We start from the raw sequence: 18,269 nt of genomic DNA, 5'->3' as shown, positions 1-18,269 counted from the left end.
AAAAAGACATTTCTCAAGGAAATACGTTCTAAATAAAAAATAAAAATAATATATACATTTAGGTAACATAGATGGTTGTACAGACAATCCTGTTTCAAGTGTTTTATATCTGATGGTATCATAGTGGTTATCTTTTTTAAAAAAAAAATCTCTGGGCACTATGATTTTCTTGTTCTTATTATATCACCATTCCCTTACTGCCAAAAATTAGTAAATCTTCAGTGTAAACAAATTTACCAAAATTTGTTTTTTTAAATTTTATATGTCCCTCTCCAGAGAACCTGCTCAAGGTGGCTTAAAAAATATGGTTTCTCCTTCAACATCTTGCAGTGTTATTTAATGGCCAACTCTTTCAGCACGTAGTTAACTGTGTCAACTGTTTGCTGTGTTCCCCCCCAAATACATCTGAGGACAGTGTACTGACAATATGCTACAGAGAACAAGGAGCTCTGTATGTATGAAGACTGAGGACACACAAATCCAACACTTACTGTGCTGTTGAGACACCTTATGTTGCCGTTTCTGTGGTAAGACCCTTCCTTAAAAAGTTTTTCCTATACATATTGCCCAATTTTCATTCTTATACAAAGGCATGGCATTGGGTCTCCCACGTATACTAATGCTTGTTCTTGAGCAGCATTTCCCAAACTGTGGATCTCAGCCCCAAAGTGGGCCACGAAGCCTGTAAAAGTGGGTCCCACATTTTTGAAGTTTTATTGATTTGTTCATGCTCTGGTTTTTTGTGTGTCACCATATCAAGTAAATTTGGACTCAAGAGACACCATATGAAAAAGATTGGGGAACCACTGTTACAGTTTTCCAAACTTGTTAGAGGCCTTGCAATAACCTATTTTTTTATTATTTTCAGTCTGCTTGCAATATCCTGGCAGTAAGCACAAAAATGTAACATCCAATATCATAAAGGAGTATTCAAGTTACAAACAGGTGTGCAAATAAAGCACACTAAAGCAGGTATATCTTGAATCATAAGACTGAATGCCATTTCTACTGTTATATTTGAACTTGAGAGCTAATCAGGTTTAGCCATTTTTCACTCATATGATATGACTATTGCTGCAATTGCAGGAATAATGGTTTTAGTTGTAAATTAGATAGGGGGCAACAGCTGAAAAGCCCAGAATTATAGGCAATATATACTTGTCAGGCAACAGAGTTCATTAAACTGCTGAAGAGGCCCCTTGAGTAAAAATCTGTAGCCAGATGATATGTAATAACTGAGCCGTAGGGAAACAAAATAAATTGCAGTAAGAAAAGTGAAGCCCCATAACACACAAAGGCTGCCACTGAGTCTTTAATAAACGGTCAGCTTGTTTATAACTTTATAACATATATTTAATTGCAAAAGAAAATCCTTCATAATAGTTTGTTCCTCTGCTAGATACTGAACTGTTACAGCCCATAACTAATTCCACTAACTGTGACGTTAAAATGAATCTTCTTGAAATAAAACCTAGTACAAAGAGGCAGAATCTGACTCTATAAATCTGTATAGACATTTCTTCACATTCTAATTGTCATTTTTTGTTAAACATAACGCTTAAGGGATGATCAGAAAGAAATACAGATAATTGAAGTGTTCTCTTACCTGCAAACGCTCGCAAATCCCCTTTAATCAATACAAATATCCAGACTCCCAAACAGATATTCTGAAGAAAATCATGCATATTTTTTTGTATTTTCTAAAAGGCAAAAGAAAAATGAAAGCCTTCCTTTTAGCAATATCAGCAGCCTTGAACGTGTTAAGCACCCAGTAACATTATCTTCTTGCAGAAGTTCTAGCGTCACATTTAATTGTCCTTGATAAAAAGGATTAGAGTAATTTATGTAACAAAAGGCAGCCAAAATATCTACAGGCGTATCTTCTTCTTCTTTTTAAAAATTATTCTGTCTTAATTTCAGCAAGAAGGGGAGGTGCTGGAGGAACACTCCTCGATGTTAACCAATGGACAACTGAGACGATTTTTGAGTTTTAAGCTGGCCAGCTAAGCCAGATTTAGTGGAGCTTGTCATGTCGTTAACTGGCAGTCCATACAAGGACAGTACCTTTCACAGTTAATTAAGCACATTTTTCATTGACTTCCTTTTTTAAAAAAGAGCACAACGCCACCCTGCTATCAAAGCAATAATATATGCAAGCATCACAATAATCACTAGGAGCGCCTCTTTTATGAGCATTTCTGGTATAGAGGATTATTTTAAAAGAATACACTTGATTTGATTTAGACCCCTCAGGTGTGCTGAACCAATACTGCGCTTGTTAATCTTCCAGTATTCCTTCGCTAAGTTTACCTCTCTCATATAGGAGCTAGAAAGGAAAGAATATTGCTGGGTAGCAATAGTAATGGTGATACTTGTCTTTTGTACTTTGCACAATGATATTGATACGGCTCCCTTTCCAGAAACTTTGACTCATACAATAACTTACACACATTCACATTAATGATTGTCTAATTTGGAAGTGAAAAAGCTGTTGGCTGGTTCACTTGTTGCCATATACAGTCTAGCAAGTTGCTCTGTGCAGCTACACGAGCAATAGAGAAGAGTCCAGTAGCACCTTTAAGACTAACCTTTACTGTAGCATAAGCTTTCAAGAACCTCTTCATGAGATGCATCTGAAGAAGAGAATTGTGGTTCTTGAAAGCTTATGCTACAGTAAGGTTGGTTTGTCTTAAAGGTGCTACTGGACTCTTCTCTATTTTGCTAATACAGACTAACAAGGCTAACTCCTCTGGATCTACAAGCAATAGAGGAATACATTCTGCCAAACCTTTTGCTCCCTTTCCTCCACTTTACTTTGTTCATATACACAAGACCATAACAAATTTTCTTTGGCCAGCACAAAAAGTTAGGAGCAAGACTCAATTTTCAGTCTTCAGGCTGTCATATTTTATTGCCCATGTTTTCTAATTATTCCTACCACAAAACTTCACCTTCGCCTCTTCGGTTTCTTGTAGTTTTATTAAACTTATGGCAAAAAAATTGTAGTATATACGTAAACGTGGTGCTTCACAAAATTTCACAGGCTGTTCTGTGTTTTGACTTTGAAGGGAAACGTCATTTTCACATTAATCATCACAAACATCAGATTCAATCCTGACAGTGATGTTCTCACCACCCTCATTTTGTCTGGTTGTAGTCTAATCCTCATCACTTTCACTTTCCCCCATTTTTCTAACCAATTTGCAGCAGCAATTTATCAAATCTGAGAACAGTTCTTTAAGGAACAGTGACACACAGGCACTGTCCAGCACTACAGTAACAATATTAGTACGAGCACCTGTTTCACTTGTCTGAACCACTTGTAGCTCATATAAACAGACTTCAGAGGCATTCAAGAACTTGTGCAGAAAGGTTCAATAATCAACTATCCAAAGACATGACTTATAGAGAATCAAGACATCATACATTTCCCCTAAATTCCTTGATTTAATGCTAGAGTGTAGCAGAATTTCAATGCCAGGAATATCAGCAGGCCCCCATCAGGAGAGAATTTTGTATCAAGTAACCAATTTCTCAGGCGTGTTGGGTGTTGTCAATGCCATTCATATACCAATTGTTGTGCCAGCAGACAAAGAAGGGATTATTGCAATCAGTAAAATGAAGAATGAATTTACCAGAATCAGAAAAAGTCTAAACATCCAACTTGTATGTAATGCAAGAGGAATATACAGATTTCTGAACAAGTTTCCCAAGAAGTGCTTGTGATGCTCAAGTCTTTAAAATGTCAAGATTTAAGTAATATTTGGGACATCAGACAATGCTAAACAGCAGTTAAGAGGTAAGATTGCCAAGTGGAAAAGTTTTCTGTATGAGCATTTATTTAATGCTCACTCAATTATTTATTGAGTGAAAATGAAATTCTCAGTACTGCATTGCACTGGTAGATATCAAGAAACTTGTAAAAATTGTAATTATGTACTGCATGCTCTGCAACATGGACACAATTGAAGACCAGTTCCTAGAGATGAATCATATCTTGACAATGCATCCTCACAACTTCCTGAAAGACAAATTCACTCTAGAATGCACAAATATAATTTTGGAGCAATTATCAGAGATAGTATTGCTGAGAATTACTTCCCTTGTAAACTAGAGAATTCAACAGGCTGAATTACCTGGTGAATTACCCTGCTTCCACCCTCCACCCCCACTTACCTGGCTGGTGGGGGATGTACGGGCCTCATGGGCGCACTTCCGGGTAGAGTGGCGTGCTCCTGTGGGCCCGAAATGGCCCAGATTGGGCCTAGATCAGGCCACTGTGGCGTGGGGGAGTGCTCCCTCGCATGGCAGCAGCCCATTCCAGGCCGATTGGAGTCTGATCCAGATTGTTTTGGGCCCACAATGGCCCAGATCAGGCTGCTGCCAGGCGAGGGAGAGCTCCCAGGGTGGCCATGGCCTGCATGATGATGTCACTTCCCAGGAGACACCCAAAAGGTAGGTGCCAGGGCCCCCACCTCCCACCAGGAGTACAGGACTTGGCAACCCTATAAATGAAGAGGTAATTGAATTTGATCACATTCCGTTTTAGCAACCAAAATAATTTACCACAGCATTCTATTTAACTTTTACTGGTAATTAGAAGTATCCTTAAGAGTTCTGTTCCCAATCTCCCTTACATATTGATACAGGGATCTCAGGATCTCAGCAATGCTTTGAAGCTGAGTTCCTGGTGCATCTGTTTTAATATTTTCCAAAAGATCTGAGGTGACTTCTTCATGAATGTCTTCACCAGCATTACTGTTTGAGGGAGATGCATGCTGTTGATCAATGACTACCTATGGTCAAAATCGTTCAAGTGTAAACTCAGAGTCTCTATGTCTGGCCCTGTAAATTACTGTTACCATATAAAAATTCATGAATTTCCTGAATTACTTCTTGCTATTACAAATATTTATATGGTGGAGTTAAGAACGTTATGTAATTAGCAGAGGACCCACAAAGAACTTTCCCCTATATTCCCTCCTCACACAATTTCCCTTTTTCTTTCTCCTGGCAGCCCCAAATCGTCTCCCCTTCTCCTGCTTCCTTCTCTCTTCATTCATCAACCTACTTTTCTTTTACCTGTCCTCACCCTGACTTCAGCTTTATTTATGGTTTACTTTATTTATACTCTACCTTTCTTCCCACTAGGGACCCAAAGCAGTTTACATCATTCTCCTCTCCTTCATTTTATCCTCACAAAAAAACCCTGAGAGATAAATTAGGTTGACAGAGCATGACTGGCCCCAAGGTCACCCAGCAAGCTTCCATGGCAGGGTGGAGATTTATAAATCTGGGTCTCCCAGAACCTAGTCTGACAATCTAGCCACTATACCACACTGGCTCTTAGCTTTCCTTCCCTCCCTGCCTCCCCCTGGCAGCCTCTCCCTGAAAAAGTCTAGCCAAATTACAAGTCATGTAGTAACAAGTTGCTCAGTTGAATCATCTGGTAGGCAATGCTGGACCCAGCCATGTCACACAATTTGTGTGGAGGCCTGGTCCTAAGACCAGGTGAGTTGTATGGCAAAAAGTCAACCAGTTGCCATCATCGTAGCTGGATGGGTTGTACAATTTGCATGGAAGCAAGTGTCTCAGTGGTTGCTGATGGACCTGGCCTGATGAGTTCTCCTTCTAGGGCAGAAGAGAGGAGACAAAGGGTGAACAAGGAGGTTAAAATACCTTTGGAAATACTGCCCCCCATACTTTTCACTGACAGAAAGCAAGGGTTGAAGGCTGGCAAGATTGCTGTGAGTGCTTAGCAATTTTCGTAATGGCCTCTGCAATCTCAGAAGTACAGGTGCTGCTTTTCTTATTGCAGGGGGAGGGGTTTACCCCATGTGTATTTTTGAAAAAAACAATTCTGCAAATCCAGAGCACTTTTCCAGATCTGTAGAAAGATCTGTCTTGTCTGTTCATGGCTCTAGTCTTTGGATTTAAGTATCCACACATTGGGTCATGTTGAAAAGTAGATATAGTGAAAGCTCAGGATCTGCAAAGACTTGCAAGGGGAGAAAGGAGGAATCTCATTTCCCCTCCTGCCATCTTTCTTTCTCTTCCCAGAAAGTCCTCATAGTCTCCTGCCTTTTCCTTTTATTTTTCCCACCCGCCAGCCTACCCTTATCTGTCCCCCCATCTTCCCTGGCAAACTCTACCCCAGGAAAACTATGGCTCAGTTGCATAGTGGGCCAGCCAAGTTACATATTGGGGAACCCACAAGGATTTGCAGTATGCACCTTATTTCCCCTTTATTTCCTTCCCAACATTATTTCCCCTTTTCTTCCTCATAGCAACCCCCATACCCTCATCTTTCCCTGCTTCTTTCTTTCCTTCCCACTCACCAACCTACCTTTTATCTGCCTCCCATATTCAACTATATTTACTTCATTTCTCCACAATGTGAACTCAGACCAGCTTACATCATTCTTCTCTCCTCCATTTTCTCCTCTCAACAGTTCTGTGAGATAAGACAAGCTGAGCATGTGTAACTCAGCAAAGGTTATCCAGTGTACTTCCATGGCAGTGGTGATTTGAACCAGATCCCAGTCTGAAACTCCAACAACTAGATATTGGTTTTTGTGTGGTGACAGCTGCTGATCAGCAGCAAGCAGTATGGCCGGGGTGAGTCATGCAAATCACACGGTAGTAAGTCACCCAGTGGTTGCTGCCAGACTTGGCCCCAATGAGTTCTCCAGCAAATGCCAAAATGGCCCTGGAAGGAACCCAGCCCCCCTCCCCCCAACTTTTAATGATAGAAAACAAGGCTTGAAGGCTGGCAATACTGTTGTGGTTGCCTAACAACAGCTACTTCAGGCATTCCTTTCTTAAAGCTACAGGTGCTGCTTCTATTATTTTGGGGGTTTAACCCCCCCTTTTGCTTTTAGATTTTCAGATTTTTATGCAAACCTGGGGCATTTTTCAGATTTTGTGCAAATTTTGTGCAGATTTTGTGCTCCAGTCAACCTGGAGCCGGCTACCTGAACAGGAACAAATATGATCAGGAATGACCTCAATTATGAATCATACGAGTTCCCCCCAGAGGGAAGATTGGGATTCCTTTACGTTCCTTAAATCAAAACAAGTGAAATTTACTCTGCACGCCAATACCCTTTTCGATTATCATAAGGCTCAGCGTATTCCTAGTGGTTTGCACATTCAAAAGCCACCGGGTGTGTTTACAGATGATGATAACTTTAAGTCAAGATGGGCAGCCCTCCTTAATAAATGTAGTTTTGACTTAATGTTACTGCTTATCAGGCATTGCAAACAGGAGGCTCAGACTCTAGCGGAGGAGATAGAAAAAGTTGGTGACTCACTTAAAGATACAGAGGAGTTAGCCGTGTTAGTCTGTAGTAGCAAAATAAAAAAGAGTCCAGTAGCACCTTTAAGACTAACCAATTTTATTTTATTGTAGCATAAGCTTTCGAGAATCAAGTTCTCTTCATCAGATGCCTGATCCGAACTGGTCAAATACTGTATTTGACCAGTTCGGATCAGGCATCTGATGAAGAGAACTTGATTCTCGAAAGCTTATGCTACAATAAAATAAAATTGGTTAGTCTTAAAGGTGCTACTGGACTCTTTTTGATTTCACTTAAAGATACAGTCCCTGCTGATACTCTTGAGTTAAAACTCAAGGAAGTGGAGGAGGAAGTGGCAGCTTTTGAGAATAAAACTAGGCAAATTAAAATAGAAAAGTTTAAAAGAGACAACCGTGATTATTCCAACGGTAAGGTGTATCTTTGGTGGGACCATGCCCAGACTGGTCCCAGGAGGAAGAAAGTTTCATGGGCAAAGACACTTGAAACTGTAACTGACTTGGACACTTCGGAACCCTCTGCAGCAGAGAGTTCCGGGGATGAGGGCCCAAGTAATAGACAACTTAGGAGCAGAACAATATTTGGGGAACAACGGCCTTTTTTAGAAAAGGACCGCAAATGACCCTACCAAAGATACAAAATGAAAAGTTGATTTTCAACATCTTCTCCCGTCTCCTTGATCCTATGGAAGAAAGAGTGTTAAATAAGGGACTAAGTTTTGTTCCAACACCTAAATACAACTCTTTCCAGACAAGGATCGGCGTCTTTAAACTTTTCCGCCAAATTAAGCTTAATAAATATTTCTCCAGTGAGCCAACAACACCAGCTCCTGTCATAGATCTGTTACCTTTGAAGTTACGTAGGAAGTCGGCTTTTATCCCCCCAGTAGTAGATCACAGGATTGAAACCTTTGAATATCTAGTTCTTCGTGACATTGCCCATTTAGAGTCCAGCAGGATCAGGTGGGCAATGGATTACACCCTGTTGTCCAGAGAGCTTGGCAGAATAATTAGAAGACATTGGCTGCTTCTGACAGACATTAGTGGTTGTGAACTTTGCCCGACTGTGGGATACAGAAAAACACGCAGCATTAAGAATATACTTGTACACTCCATGATGAGATCTACAGATAGGCATGAGACTAGCCTCACAACAGGGAATCCCCCAATGGGCATGTATAGATGCGGGCATTGTGCGGCATGCCACTTTATCTTGACAGGAGGTTCATTGGATTTACCAGGATCAATCAGGCAATTAAGGTTAAAGCAATTTATTATTTATTTATTTATTTATTTATTTATTACCTGTCAGATGCAGGGCGTCGTTTATTTAATCATTTGCCCATGCCCGAAGCTGTATGTTGGGAATACCATACGGCCACTGATTTTGCTACTACAGACTAACACGGCTAACTCCTCTGGATCTAAGACATTGTATTGTATATGATGTTTATCTTTATTGTACAGTGGGTTAGGCTGTTGCCCCTGAGGAAGTCTTCTCAGACGAAAAGCTGTGAGGAAATTTGTCGACCCCAGCTCTGGGCATGGTTTGATCTGCGCCTTCTTCACACTATACCTGCAAGAAAACATAAAGAGAAGATCATTATATGAACCAACCATATGAACTGTATGGACTTTTTGGACTTACCTTGTACTCCCGAGGTCTCCTTTGTGGGATGCGTATGTAACAGCTGTTTATTGTGGTATATAAAGTTATGTATGGAAATAGCCTATAAGAAATGACATTGCTCTATTGCACATGACCTTTTGTGAGAAAAAGAAATGCTACATTACTGGTTTCATTTAGGTCTGTGTGTAATTATATGAGATGATTGGATATTGACTAACTGTGATTCTTTTAGTCCTGGGCGGTTTCCCACCTCCAGCCTGTTATAGGCTATCTGAACCTGGCTACCGCCAGGATCAAATTCAGTTCGTGAGCAGAGCTTGGGCTAAAGTACTGCAGTTTACCACTCTGCACCACAGGGCTCCTTACAAGTATCCCCTCTGATAAAGACCTTTTTAGACAAGGATGAAAAATATTCTTTCTTCTTCATTGAAAAAAATGAATACCATGAGTGACCAAATCAAGGCCTTATAGCTGCAGGCTGGAAAAGCACTAATCCTGTAGTTGAATTGAAGTCAGTTTGGATGTTGTTGACTGGTCACTGGGGATGTGTGGAACAAAAACTTCAAGCTGTAAAAATCATAGAAAAAAACTGTTTTCGAGCCTTACTTCTGTCTCACTGGAATGGAGACGTTGGTCAGGGCTGCTTGGTAGTCATGGAAATCCTCCTCCAAACTTTCCATGATATTTTCGATTTCGAGTACTTCTGACAGCATACAAACAGTTCTTGGTTTTTGTGTTTTTCTCAATTTTTTTCTCCCAGGCAACTAACCACATTTATTCCTTCTAATGTGATAACAGAACATGGAGCTGACCCCTACCAGAAACACTTTTATGCACAGAAAAGACCTTTTCTGTGTGCACCTTTATGCACATAAAGGAAAGTGGTGCTGGCAGTGTCTTTGTGAATCATGAGGAGTTGGCAGGGATGGGGAGAGGGGTCTGTTCTTGCAAAACAGTAAAGAATCATGTTATGCAGGACTTCCGGTTTGGGATTAATGGCGATCTGAAGCAGCCTAGAGATCTGGGCTGTCCGAGGCACAGTTTTTTGGAAAGCGAGGCGCTGGAATGCCTGCTACCAACATAACTTCAGGGAGAAGTTGGGCTTGAATGCTATGCACCCCGAGACAGCATGATCTCAGTGAGGGGGGTGTTCTGAATTAAGGATTCTCCCCACCACCTTGAGGTCCCCTCGGAGAAGGGTGAGCTACTAACCCTGCAGTACCTCAGGAGTCATTTAATTGGCATAAGATCGTCAGAAACCAAGCTTCAGTAACAGCTTTGACCAACTATAAGCGAAGGAAACAACACAGACAACCTGCAAAATAATCGAAAGGTAAAGATTGTTATCGGACTTTGTAATTGGAAACGGGAGTGAAAAGACCAAGATAAAAACTTTTTAAAAGACTTAATCTAATAGAGTAAACAACAAGGAACAATTATTGAGTAAAAACTTTGACGCTGGTGAAGTTTTAAGTATTAAAAAAGTGATAAGAAGCATTGTTTATACATACTTGAGGTCAGAGGAGAGATAGCCAGCGTGAGAGAGGAGGTCTGAGCTAGAGTAAACATTGTGAGACGGGAAGTAAACAAGGGAGGAGACAACTTGGTGCCTAGAGACGACAGCAGAAGCTAGGAAGTAAGAAGACTGATCAGAAGAAAGAAGACCCGGAAGCAAAACAAAGGAAGCATCGAAAGACTATAAAGACTACAGGAACAGGAAGCACGCCATCTTAAGTGAGGTTTGAAGTGAAGCCAGTAATCATAGAGAAAACAACAATGGCCGTTCCCGTAACTGACCAGCGGAGAGGCAAGAAGGGAAAAACCCACGGGAAACTGAAAAGACTCACGGTCCACCGCGTATTTTGTATAACAAAGTGAAAATTTTTAAAGTGCAAGTGCTACTATAACCATTCAATTATTATACAAATACATTCTTATACAACTGCATAAATATCAGAGAATCCAACAGAATAAACTCTACAGATATAATTGGTGCAACATTTGTAATATCTGCCGGGTACAATAAAAGACTCTGAAGGTAAAAAGGTTCTTTAAGTGTATTCTCTGCGTTCTTTCAATTCATCGGACTCCTTCAATGTATAAAAGTGAAGCCAGTAATCATAGAGAAGCTGCAAAGAAACCATAGAGAAAAAATGCCCGACATTTTGGAATTAATAATTATTTTTAATTGCTAAACCGGAGACGGGGAAATATATTGAGAGAAGAGAAGAAGAAAAGAAGCCAAAATAGATTTAAGGAAAAGAGCAGATATGTGGGGAGGCACTAAGCCGAGTCCTACGATGGCGGGGAAAAAAGCAGATAAGGAATGGCAAGCCTCAGTGGATGCAGCGATTGAAGGTTTGGGGGGAAAAGATTCGGAGAGTCATAAGGAACTGAGTCAATCGTTGCAAAAAATGCATGAAACTCTGGCAAAAGATTTAAAAGATATGAAAGATACAATTAGGACAGAGGTAGCGGGACTGGCAAAAAATCTGGAAGGAATAAAAAATGAATTGCAAGCAACCAATAATAAAGTTGAAGAGGTAGAGCAGAAGACTAAGGATTTTTCAGTGAGTATAAAGCAGGAAAACCAAGTGATGCAAGAAAGAATGGCATTGATGGAATGTAAAGTGACGGAGAGGCAATTAAGATTTAGGGGCGTGCAAGAATCAGACACGCAAAGTGCACAGGAACAAATGACAGAAATTCTAGCAGAATTTTTAGGCAAAGAACCAGAAGAAATAACAGCAAATATAGATCTAGTATACAGAATTAACTCAGCTTATGCACAGCAAAAGAAGATACCAAGAGATATTATTGTGCAATTAATAACAAAAAGAATGAAAGAGGAAATTATCAAAAGGCATTTTGAAGATCCCTTATCAGTGGAGGGAAACAAGATAAAGGTAATGAAAGAGATGCCAAAAAGGATTCTCCAAGAAAGGAAAAAATACAGGGAACTGACCCAAAAACTAAGATAAAAGAATATTAGATATAGATGGGAGCTACCAGAAGGACGAAGTTTTTATTTTAATGGCCTAAGAGTCATAATCAAGACAAGAGAACAGATGGAAAAGTTTTTTGAAGAAAATTTAGAGCATTTTCCCAGATCATTAAGAATGTAATATAATGGAGTACAAACTATTATCATGGAATGTAAATGGACTAAACTCACCCCAAAAGAGAAAAACAAAATTTCATTGGCTAAAGAAACAAAATTGTAATATAATTTGTCTACAAGAAACACATATCAAGGATCAAGATATTAAATATTTGAAAAATAAACAATTAGGAAAAGAATATGCAACATCATCTAAACAAAAGAAAAAAGGAGTAGTGATGTATATCAAAGAAGATATAGACTCTAATCTTTCAAGATCAGAATGGAAGGTATCTAGCTGCGGAAATTAATGTAAATGTAAAAAAAACACTGATAATAGGTCTATATGCACCCAATGGTGCAAAAGACCAGTTTTACAGAGAAATGACCAGATGATAATGGCTGGAGACTTTAATGCTGTGGTGGATTTACAAATGGACAGGAAGTTAAAGGGAGGCAAGCAGAAATCTGGGAAACTACCAAAAGTATTTTTTGAATTAGTACAGCAAGAAAAGTTGGAGGATGTGTGGAGAAGAGAAAATCCTAAACTTAAAGACTTTACATACTACTCCGCGAAACATTCATCTTTTTTAAGAATAGATATGATTTGGACATCAAATGAATTAGCTTTATGGACAAAAAAAGGGGAAATTTTGCCAAGGGTGAGTTCAGGCCATAACCCAATATTATGGAAAAGTATAATGGGCTGGAAAAAATTACGATGGAGAATAAATGAAGATTTATTGCAAAACCAGGAAAATATAAAATACTTAAAAGAAGAGACAAAGCAATTTTTCCGAATGAATAACAACAATGAAGTTTCAACCCAGATGGTACGGGATACATATAAGGCAGTAATAAGAGGAAATTTAATTTCATTAAATAACAAGGATAAGAAGAGAAAGCAAGAGAAGTGGCAAGAGATACAGGAGAAGGCAGACAGGTGCAACTTCTTGGGCTCGTGGTGGAACAGGCTCCCGTTCAGAAGGAGATCCTGCCGGGGAGGCAGACTCACATACGTCCGATTGGACATCTGCAAAAGTTTGGGGAACCATACTTGTCTCAGCCAGAAGGGAGCCACCAGAATGCAATCTGCATTGTCGTTTTCTATTTTGCACAATTCCCTTGGTATTAGTGGGAATGGTGGAAACATATAGTGCAACCTGTGGGTCCACGTAAACTGGAAGGCATCCCCAATAGAGAGGGGGTCACTCCCTGCCCTTGAACAAAATATCTGGGCCTTGGTGTTTGCTGACGTCGCAAACAAATCTATGCTTGGTTGGCCCCACATTCGGAAGATCGGCCCAATGTACTCTGCGTTTAGTTCCCACTCGTGGTCCAACATTTGCACCCTGCTCAGGGCATCTGCCTGAACATTGTCTGATCCCGCTATGTGTATAGCCCGAAGCATCACAGCATTCTGGATCGCCCAGTGCCATACAAGCATGGCCTCCCTGCAGAGAATCATAGATGCTGTGCCCCCTTGCTGGTTTAGGTAATACATGGCAGTCGTGTTGTCTGTCTGCACCAACACCTGACGGTTTTGTAGAAGTGCTGTAAGGGACACAAGTGCAAAACGAATAGCTCTTAGTTCAAGAACATTAATATGCAGGTTCTTTTCCCTTTCTGTCCAAACATCTTGTACACATACAGCACCACAATAGGCACCCCATCCCTGCAGGGACGCATCAGTGGTCACCGTAACCTCAGGATGCTGGTAACCAAACAGGGTTCCTTCAAACAAGTTGTCATCTGACAGCCACCAGTCAAGGGAGGATAGAATAACTCTGGGTATGGACAACTTGAGAGACGGAGGGTGGCGTAAAGCATCATACCTCCGCACGAACCAATTCTGAAGCGGACGCATATGCAGTCTAGCAAAGGGGACCACAGAGGTGGCAGCTGCCATATGACCCAATAAACATTGGATGGTGCGAACAGATTGGAAACGATTCCTCTTAAACAAGGAAACCAGACCCTTCAGAGACTTAGCCCTTTCAAGGGGGAGCAGTGCCTTACCCTCCACAGAGTCTAAAATCGCACCAATATAAGAGACCTTACGGCTGGGCACCAGTTTTGATTTATCAAAATTTACGAGAAGCCCCAAACGCTTGCAAGTGCTCAGTACTAATTCCACATCTTGCAAAAGCCTAGCTTCAGAATCAGCCACGATGAGCCAATCATCGAGGTAGGGAAAGATGGTACAGCCCTCCTCCCGAAGGAAGGACACCACAGGGGCCATACACTTGGTAAATACCCGTGGCGCCGTGGATAGGCCGAAGGGAAGCACCCTATAACGGAACACCCTTCGCTTGTAAACGAAGCTCAGGAATTTCCTGTGCTCCTCTAGTATTCCCACATGGAAATAGGCATCCTTCAAATCGTGGACAGCAAACCAATCCCCTTTCTTTAGCAAGGAGATTACAGCAGACAGTGTGACCATATTAAACTTAGAAAGGCATTAAGGCCCCTTAAATCTAGAATGGGGCGTAAACCCCCATCCTTTTTGGGGACCAAGAAGAATCGAGAAAAGTAGCCCTTCTCAGACTCCTCATACGCCACCTCCTCCACAGCACCCTTGGCCAAGAGCAACACTATTTCCGCGTCCAGCTCGGCCATGGTATTATTCACAGCCGTCAGGGGTGAGCTACACCTAGGCAGTTCCAAGAATTCCAGCCCGTATCCCTTATTAACAATAGTTAAGACCCATGAGTCAGATGTTATCGACTCCCACTCGAAGAGGAAAGGCCTCAGTCTCTCCGAAAAGTTCAAGGATGCGGCTGGATCATCCCGTCAGTACTGCCTCCCAGGCCCCTGCTGATCTTTCTGCTGGGCAGGGGGCTGAGGTGTGCGGGGCTTGAAAGGCCTACGCCTCCTGGGCTGCTGTGCAGGAGCGAAGTGGCACTGAGAGGAAGCAGGGTGCTGCTGATAGTAGGGACGCTGCTGGTATCTGCTCTGATACTGGTATGGATTGTACCTTGCAGGGTACTGCAGCCTAAATGCAGACCTGTCCGCCGAGGCCACTCCTAACGACCGGGCCGTCTGTCTGTCCTCCTTTTTCTTTTTCAACGCCTCATCGGTAGTCTTTGAAAACAAGGAGTCCCCTTCAAAGGGCAGGTTCTCAATCCTTGTCCTCACTTCCTGCGGGAGAGCTGTTGACCTGAGCCAAGAGTGCCGCCTGAGCACCACCGCTGTTGTCATTCCACGGGCAGCAGTGTCAGCAGCATGGCTTCCAGCATTCATCTGCTGCTTGGAGAGACGGATGGCTTCAGTCTGCAGCAGGGACACCACTGCCTTCTTGTGTGCGGGCAAGTTGCTTACATAAGACGAAAGCTTCTCCCACAAATACAATTGATAGCCAGCCATGATGGTCTGATAGTTGGCTATCTGGAGGCCCAGCGCCGAGATGGAATACTGACGCCTGCCCAGGGCATCGATCTTTCTGCCCTCCTTGTCCGGGGGTGCGGAGGATGGACCCGACCGACGAGGCTGTATCTCCTCAGCTATCAATGAGGAAGGTGGAGGGTGCTTGACCAGGGATTGCCACGTGCCCTGCTTGATCTTGTACATCTGCTCGATGCGTTTAGATGTAGCTGGCTGATCCGAAGGCGGCACCTTCCACACCTTCTCCACTATCTCAACACCTTCCAACATGGGGAACCCCACTGTAGCAGGGTTATCTCCGTAGATACGGCACAGGAGCTTGTCCTTCGTCTTAGGCATGGCTGAAGAAATATCGATTTCCAACGCCTTTGCCATGCGGGCCATCTGGTCAGCATAGATCCGAAGGTCCTCATACGGGGAGCTCATATCGGGAGCCACATTGTCATCAGGCGACGGTTCCGACAACGACTCCGACCGGTACTCACAGCTGACATTAACCTCCTCTTCATTGGAAGCAGACACCGACACGTCCCCTGGGAAAGGTGGAGGCAGCCATCCCTGTCTCGAAGTCAATGGTCTTGGTTCCGAGTAGTCAAAACCTGCAGGGGCCCCCCTCCACTGGCAATGGTAGGCCGGAGGGATGTACGAGGCCCACTGGTGCTGGACTTCCAGGGAGTGCCCGGAACCGACACTCCCCGGTTCCGAACGGTGCCGACTCCGAGTGGAGGATGGAGGAGATGCAGGGGATGGAACCAGATGACGGGTAGCCGAGCCCAGTTCCGTCGAGGGGGACCGAAGTTCGCTGGACACCACAACGAAAGCCCCCGGATCCGGTACCTCCTCCAGAGCTGATCTGTCCAGCGAGTTGAGGTGAGAGGAAGGCGTGCACGGAGTCACCAGCACTACATCGTTGGCCGACTTGTGCCGCGGGGACCGAAAGTGCCGACGCTTGGCCTTCTTCGGCTTCTTGGGTGGAGGCTCCGAAGAGGCCCTCGGATCCGAACCCCTTTCTGCAGCCAGCCTCTTGGTGGACTCTGGCCTCGGACCCGCAGCCTTCTTAGGGGTCGATTTTTTTGCAGCGACCTCCGACCTCGGTTCCGCAACAGCCATCGGTTCCACTGTCGGCGTCGGATCCGACTTCCTCGGCTCCGATCCCGGAGCCGTTTTCTTCGGATCTGTGCGTGATGCCGCCGTCTCCTGGGGCAACTTTACAGGTCTTTGCGCCGGAGAGCCCGCTCTTGAGGCTGCTGCACTCGGTGGCCGAGATCTTGATGCCGACTTCGCCGATGCCACTGAGCCCGCTCGTGATTGCCTTTCAGCCGAGGGGCCAGGGCCAGCCTTGGGGGAGGATAAAGGAGTCTTGCCCGCCACCGGAGGGGGACCTCCTTCTGACATAACCTTCTGCCATAAAGACGAATTCAAACGCGCCGCATGTTCCTGCCTGGCCTTGTGCGTGAACTTTTGGCAGATTTTACAAGCCGTCACATTATGGGTCTCCCCCAGGCAGAACAAACACAAATCATGCCCATCAGTTTGGGCCATCTTTGTGTGGCACTGAATGCAGTGCTTGAACAAGGCCTTCGAAGCCATGTCAGGGTTGGGCAAAAACGTCGTCAAGAAACAGTCCGAGTTATACACACCGAATCCAGTCAGAGTCCAAATCAGTAAGAAGGAGAGTAGTCAAGTCTGAAGTCCAAGTCAAAACCGAATATCCAGAACCAAGAAAATCACCAACAAGCACGGAGCTGCGAAGCAGACGTTCACTTCAAGCGGCGGCAAGAAGAGAACTGAGGGAAGGGGCCGTTGGTCGCTGGAAGGACATGTGACCGTTTGGGCGGGAAACTGTCGCTGAGGCGCGCGACAAACGGCCCCTTCGGAGCTATAGAAGCGATAAAGAATTTTCCGGTGGCTGGCCTGCACCTGCGCAGTCCCCCATGTGTGGAGGCACAGAAGAACGAAGATGAACTTTTGTTAGATAATAATAAAGCAATTTCTAAAATGTATAAATTGTTATTGAAGTGGTTTACAGAAGGTGAAACAGTCAAGGTGCAAATGGTAAAGTGGGCAATAAACTGTAATAATGAAATAACGATGGAAGCATGGGAACAATTGTGGAAAAATACGTTTAAAATATCAGCATGTACCAGTATTAGAGAGCATGGCTATAAAATGTTATATAGATGGTATTTAACACCGAAAAAATTAGCCATAGCCAATAAGCAGCTATCTAATAAGTGTCGGAAATGTAAGGAGCATGAAGGTTCTCTATTTCATATGTGGTGGACTTGTCGTAAGGCTAGAGACTTTTGGGTTAAAATATGTGCTGAGATGTCTATGATACTCCAGTATAATGTTGTTAAAAATCCAGAAATGCTGTTATTATCTTTGCATTTAGAAGACGTAAATAGAAATGATAAGATACTGCTATATTATATGATAACAGCAGCAAGAATATTATATGCTCAATACTCAACAACAAAAAAGTAAACATAAAGGAGAATATCGTTTTCTAAATGTTGATAGCTAGCACAAGCCAGTGGTGCTGTTTTCCTGCTTGGGTGCCAGCTAGACATGGGCACGAACCAAAAAAAATTAACGATTCTGCGGTTCGTGGTTCAGTGCCGCCACCGATCCCAAGGTCGCAAACCGCAACAAACATTTTCCATTGCCAAACCGGTGGGGCTCAGAACGGCCCTCATTGCACTTATTCCTGGAGAGTGTTTTGCAGGCTCTCTTACAGCCATCAACCAAGTTTGGACAAGATTGCAAAAGGGATCTTGGAGTTATACCCTCTCCAATCCAAGGCCCCCAGGAAACTCCCACTCAATACAATTAGAGCC

General features: G+C 43.0%; 1 protein-coding gene across 1 annotated transcript in view; it reads right to left on the bottom strand.

Annotated features, from left to right (window-relative positions):
* The window catches only part of IMPG2 (interphotoreceptor matrix proteoglycan 2), a 117,526-nt gene extending 115,841 nt beyond the window's left edge, over positions 1-1,685 (bottom strand). The window contains exon 1 of the mRNA XM_054973940.1: positions 1,607-1,685. Coding sequence (XP_054829915.1) covers positions 1,607-1,685 — 79 coding nt within the window. The remainder of the gene's footprint in view (positions 1-1,606) is intronic.
* Positions 1,686-18,269: the final 16,584 nt, after the last annotated feature.

This window comes from Eublepharis macularius, chromosome 3 (assembly GCF_028583425.1).
Source record: "Eublepharis macularius isolate TG4126 chromosome 3, MPM_Emac_v1.0, whole genome shotgun sequence".
NCBI classification, from domain to species: Eukaryota; Metazoa; Chordata; class Lepidosauria; order Squamata; family Eublepharidae; genus Eublepharis; species Eublepharis macularius.
This window is presented reverse-complemented; position numbering and strand designations above follow the sequence as displayed.